Source organism: Melospiza georgiana, chromosome 1, assembly GCF_028018845.1.
Source record: "Melospiza georgiana isolate bMelGeo1 chromosome 1, bMelGeo1.pri, whole genome shotgun sequence".
In the NCBI taxonomy this organism is placed as follows: Eukaryota; Metazoa; Chordata; class Aves; order Passeriformes; family Passerellidae; genus Melospiza; species Melospiza georgiana.
Window position 1 is genome coordinate 126,447,086 of NC_080430.1, and position 6,122 is coordinate 126,453,207.

The 6,122-nt window shown below is 41.1% G+C and overlaps 1 protein-coding gene across 1 annotated transcript; it reads right to left on the reverse strand.

Moving 5' to 3' along the window:
* Positions 1 to 1,792: 1,792 nt before the first annotated feature.
* LOC131094642 (myelin P2 protein-like) lies at positions 1,793 to 5,920 on the reverse strand. Its single transcript, XM_058042282.1, has 4 exons — positions 5,769 to 5,920; positions 4,037 to 4,209; positions 3,675 to 3,776; positions 1,793 to 2,055 (listed from the first exon to the last, which is right to left on the reverse strand). The coding sequence occupies exons 1-4, from the start codon at positions 5,839 to 5,841 to the stop codon at positions 2,005 to 2,007; spliced, it is 399 nt and encodes a 132-aa protein (XP_057898265.1). The 5' UTR covers positions 5,842 to 5,920; the 3' UTR covers positions 1,793 to 2,004.
* Positions 5,921 to 6,122: the final 202 nt, after the last annotated feature.

The following is a 6,122-nucleotide window of genomic DNA, read 5'->3' on the forward strand; positions in this document are numbered from 1 at the left end:
AGGAAAAGCCAAGAAACACAGAGCTTGTTTGCAGCAGTATCTTCTCCCTTGCCTGTGGCTCAGGGCTGGGAGGTGAACTCTGCTTAAAAGGCTCTGGAGAGGTTCCAGCTTCCAAGAGCCAGGCTGGGTGAGCAGCTCCAGCAGCTCTAACACACTGGGACTGTGTTAGACTGCAAGGCACGGGAATGAAGAAACTGCAGAGCAGAAATCCAGATTCACAAGTCCATTTCAGGCAGATTCTGATCTGTAAGAAATGTCTCTGGCTCTCTATTAAGACACTAGGAGAATAATCTGGAGGCCCATGTATAATGAGAGTTCACACTGTATGGCTGTTCTTATGGAAGCCTGGTAAAATATCTTCGCTCAAAATACGTGATCGCATTCTGTTTGCAAAAGATGATACATGAGGCATCATTCTGCCTCCATTCCTTGTTACAGTCACTGAGGACTGGAGCCACAGAAACTCTGACACTCATAGGGGTGAGTTTTAATTGTAAGGTTTAAGATAGGGCATTTGTCCCTTCATCAAATGCAGAGACCAGGATAAATTTTTCCTTAAAACTGCTGTCCATAAACCCCACAGCTTTCTCTCACTGCTTGTATTTTCTAGGATTCATCCTGTTTTCCCTCTGGCAGCTGCCTGCAGTTAGACTGCATCTACATAAAAATGTACCCAAACCTGGGCCCAGATTCTGGCTTTTCCAGTGGTGGGTAGAGAAGAAAGGTGACCTTTATATCTTTCATTTGCATATGATATTCATCTCCTCACTCTCTGCTTGGCTAAACCAGTTTGGATTCTGACGTTCCGGATCTGTCTTAACCTTGAGCACTTGTGCTCTTGCCTGTAAAACCAGTAGGCAAAGGTTCATATCAGCTCTGCTGCTCTTAATGAGCCAAGATAAACACATGAGCCTCTCACAGTTGCTTTAACCCCAGAGAGGAGGTGGGAGCTCTGTGTGACGGCACAGAGGCAGTGACACTGGATGAAATGTGTTTAGTGTGAATGTGGCAGCGATACTGACCACTGGCCAGTCGAGGCAAGTATTAACAACCTGCCACAGTGCTTTTTGGCTAAATAGCTTTCCAGAAGTTTAGGTTTGCTTTTTCTGGTTTTTTCCTTAAATAAAAGTAGAGTAAGGGAAGTGGAAGGAATGAATAGTAGCTACTCAGTTAGGCTTGACAGCAAACTACTCAATGCAACTCCTCTGTGTGGTTAATGTTGAGCATACATTTAAATACTGTGCTGGAAGTAGGCTTGATTGCTGAGCACTTTATAAATGAAGCCCTCTGGCCTTAAGGCTTCTGGAGTTCATTCACACCTGCTCTACACTTTGTTTCACGGGTTTATCTGCTCTTTTGGCAGACAAATATGAAATACATTCCAATTTTTTCCCCTCCAGTATCTGTTTTCTTCCAAATAAATGCCAGCATATAAATCCTGGTACTAAAAGAAAAATAAGCTTCTTGAGATTAGTATGAAACAATGATGTGCTAAGACTATAAGGCTACAATGACACATCATCCTGAATGTCAAAAATTCTGGTGGTAAAGATAATTTTCCCTGTAGGAGATATTCAGCAATTAAATCTTTTGTGGGAAAAGAATATTGAGTTCAGGAGATTTTTTTTTACACAAACCAAAGAAGCAGTGTTAGCCGTCCCTCAGATATGGATTACTTGTGCTTCACTGTTTTACTCAGAAATAGTCTGACCTTTTGTACAGACACCATCAACAGAAAAGATAGCACCAGTCAAGAAGTAAACACCAATCATTCATGTGGAGCCAAACACTATTTTCTGTGTTGAGAAGCTTTTATTGGATCACCACAACATTTTGGATTAGTTACACTATGGCTCTGAAATACCAAATTATGGTGTAGTCATTTTCCTGATAAAAGGAAATAAAATAAAATAAAATAAAGAAGCACAGTGCATGAGGCTTTGGTCACTGAACTAAGCTGAGGTTTTAGAGCCAATTCTGGTCCGGTGCAGAGAGGGAACTTCTTCACACTCTTTCATAAACTCTGGTGCAGACAACCCCTTTCATGGCATATTCCTAAGGCATGAAGGAAAATATTAATATAAACATTTTGCTGACAGCAGTTGTGTCTGCTGCCGTAACCTCTGAAGTCAGTGAAAATCCAGATGTCATGTTTTTAGAGCAAACAGCAAAACTATTTTTACATTGCAAATAGAGCTGTTTCTATTTTAACAGCTTTAAACTTCATTAAGTGGCATTTAATGACAAAAAGATTGCAAAATTAGGCTCAGCTTCCACAAACAAATTTACTTTCCTTGCTATTATTGCTAGCTTGTCAGAAATGTTAGCCTCACCTAGTTTTTATGTCATGGCCCACCAACGCTTTCAAATTTTCAAACTAGTAATGTTTTTTTTTTTTTTGTGCAGAAGCAGAAGTAGCCTGGGTATCTCAAAGGTCAGGCTACAGGCCCAAAAAATCTTTGCTCCTCTGAGTCACAAAATATTTCTCTTGACCCTCTCACCCCTCTCACCCTCAGCCTTCAGTGGCTGCTATTTACTCACAGTCACAGGATGCATGCGACAAAGGCAACAGGATGTTAAAAAAATACTTCCTTGGTCTGCAAAGGAGGAGGAGTCCTCCACAGCCCTCTCTGAGGCAAGGGGCAGGCAGCAGGACGCTGACAGAGGAGGCACCTTTACCTCTCTGCTTCATGAAGAGGGTTTAATAATTAGAAAATCTTACACAGAAATGCGGCCATGTGGAGATGCAGAAACAAATCAACCTTCCTACATGAAGGGAGGTTTCAGGAGAGCTGGAGATGGACTTTTTACAGGGCTGTGCGATGGCAGGACAAGGGGGAATGGCTTTAAACTGAGCGAGGGGAGGTTTGGATTAGATACTAGGAAGAAATTCTTTACCGTGAGGGTAGTGAGGCACAGGAACAGGTTACCCAGAGAAGTTGTGGATGCCCCATCCCTGGAAATATTCAAGATCAGACTGGATGGGGCTTTGGGTAACTTGGTCTAGTCAAAGCTGATGTCCTTGTTCGTGACAGTGGGTTGGAACTAGATGAGCTCTAAGGTTCCTTTCAACCCAAACCATCCTATGATTCTATGTATGAGAACTTATAACAAAAGACAGTCAGAACAAGCTAACATGTGAAAGTGTAATGCTACTGACTTCAAACAAGTTGCTAAAATTAGTTTGACTCCAATATTAAAAAACTTTAATGAACAAAGTGAAATCTTAATTTTAATAGTGACCATTACAGCTAGGAGTTTTATCTCTCTGGCTTTGCCAAAGTAGTGAAAAGGAACGAGCTGTTTCAGGGACAGCAGTAAACTTTTGTTTCCTTGTAAACAAAACTTTTGTTTGCTTGTAAACTTTTGTTTCCATTTCACAGATTTCTGTTATTTTTAAACCTTATTCCTTTTAAGAACAATAACATTGAGAGTGGTAAGTATGCTGTCAACTTATGGCAGCTCTGCCAATATAGTGACTTTAAAGACAAGTTGCTGTATGCAACGACATTTATTTCTTTCCAGCTGTTTTCTAAGCTTGGTCCAATTTTTCTCTCCTTTAATTTGTTTCATCATTCAAAGAGTAAGCCAAAATTGATAGTCTGTTTAGACAGAAACGTGCTGAAGGCTGTATCCTTCTGACCTTTAGCAGCGTACTAGGAACATGAACTTACCACCACCATCTTCCCGTCAACAAGTCTTCTCTTTATCGTGGTCTCTTTGCCATTCCACTTCTGCACTTGCACCAATGACCCTTTCTCCAAGGTTACAACACTCTGCAAATCCCAAGAGAGGAGTTTCAGACTGCAGGCTGAGCTTTGCAGTTTAGAGTAGCAATTCACCTTGCGTTCAGCAAACTATGCAGTCGGGCATAATGGCATGCTCAGTAACATTATATTCAGCACTATACCGTGTCTTCTTTCAGTGCTTTATTTCAGTAGTTTGGAAAACTCAAGGTGAATTAAGAGAGTAGGTAAAATTTCCCCTGGTGTTCTATGAGATGTTCAGACCACTCAGAGATCATCAGCCCCCTTACCCTGACTTTCCGGTCATCTGCTGTTGTTTCATCAAACTGCTGGCCCAGTTTGAACGAGATGGCTGTGTTTTTGAAGGTGCTTTCAGTTCTGATGGTCACTATGTCCCCTTTCATGCTGATGATCACATCAGGCCTTGCCAGGCCACCTAGTTTCCGGGCAGCTAAGCCCACTCCTGGAAATCAGAAACAAAAAAAATCATTGCATTCTAGAGGCGAGAATCCCTCAGTATCCTCTCATTATTCTTCAGTGGAAGAATAAGGAAGAGTTTCTTCTTGAATACTTCAATGCCTGATTTAGATGAAACACTCATTCTTTAGATGAGACACTACTGAGACAGAGGTAGGAATAGAAATCTCAGTGTTCAGGGGCTGAGGCAGCCCCAGCTGGTAAGAGTGCACCTTCAGCAAGACATAAAGATATACACGATTATAGAGCTGTGCACAATTAGCTAAGAAGAAACATGGTTGGTTACAAATCTGCATCAATTTAATATAGACAGAATAAGTAGAAATATTAATAGGAAGAGTCTGGTTCTCAAAAAAAAAATTGTAAAAATCCTTTAAAAAAATCCTTGACAAATCTGAGAATTTGTACCTTTGTTAATAGCTGCAAGGAAGAAACTGGGCACTGAATTGCCAATATGCTGGTGCTTATTCATTAAAATATACTGAAGACTGGGTAATTCCTAAGTTGTTATTAACATCCTTTAAGGATCCTTGCATCTAAACCTCGGTGGAAAGTACAAGTATGAAATATAAAAAACATGGAGGTATAAGGGCTGAAAGCTGCAAAGAGCTTCCAGGAAAAACCCATGCGAAAAACCTTTTGTATTGCCTGATCCTCTCCAGTCCAGTTCATTGTCTACAGGCTGTGAGGTTTGGGGCAAGTAGGAATGAAGCCACTGGTGATGTATCACTGCTTCATAAGGGCAGAAAAGGGATAGCTGCGGTTCGTGCCATGTTAATGCTATGCCATGCTCAAATTAAAAGATCTGTAAAAAAGGGTATAAAGTTATCTACAAAGTATAAAACTATTTGCAATAATTATTCCATACTAAGCAATTCTGTTCAGAGGTTCAGAAAAATATCTGCAGCTGGACTTCCCTCCCACATTCGCCCTGGCTAATTAATTAACTGCAATTCTTTTGTTATTCAGTCTAACATTTCAAATAAAGGGAATCAGTGAATCATTTATACAGCAAAAGCAATGCAGTAGCTGACTGTCTATGCACTTGGCACACAGGAATGAAGCCAGCATTAAAATGAAAAACAATGCCTAATTTGTTACGTTCTTGGCATTCTTCAGTAACAGATAGATTCATTCACAGTATTTAGATGTCTGAAACTACAGTGTCATGAGACATCAGCTCCATTATATATTGTGAATTATCATAAGTCACAAGTTTAATAGTGCAATCAAGAGGAAACCAAAAAAATCTGTATCCCCATAGATTACTCTCATGACAGGAAAACTTATTAAATTGATTCATATCAGTTAGGCAGAAGTAAATTTATAATGGTAATTCATCACCTACCTTTTTCAATTCGGATGCTAAAGAAAAGACATTAAATTATGTTAGAAGAGTAATTAAGGGCTTTTTTTTGGCAAGAAAGAAGGTAGCCTCCATGAGCAGAGCCTTCCCAAACTTACTAACTAACTAACTTACTAAGAAAAAACTTACTAACAAAAAGGAAAACAAAAACAAACAAACAAACACAGAACATTTCTCACCCAATTCTTTCATATAGTCATCAAAGTTTTCGCTGGAGATGAGTTTCCAGGTTCCCACAAATCGGTTACACATCGTTCTGGCTTTGTGAGGCGCTGCTCCTGCAGAGAGAGGCAGTGGCCACAGCAGCTCTGGGTGGCAGTCAGAGGTTGTGTGCCCCAGGGAGGTTTAGTGGTCTCCCTTTAAAGAGGTCCCGTGCCCGTGGCAGTGGGGGTTGGCCAATAGGAGAGGCAGTGCCAGGGCGAGACAATGTGCACCTTGTCCAGGGCAGCCGTGACAGCAGCAGGGCTCGGGGTGACGCTGCCTTGGCTCCTTCCCTGGGCACACCAGGACAGGGGGAGTGCCTGGGATGGGGA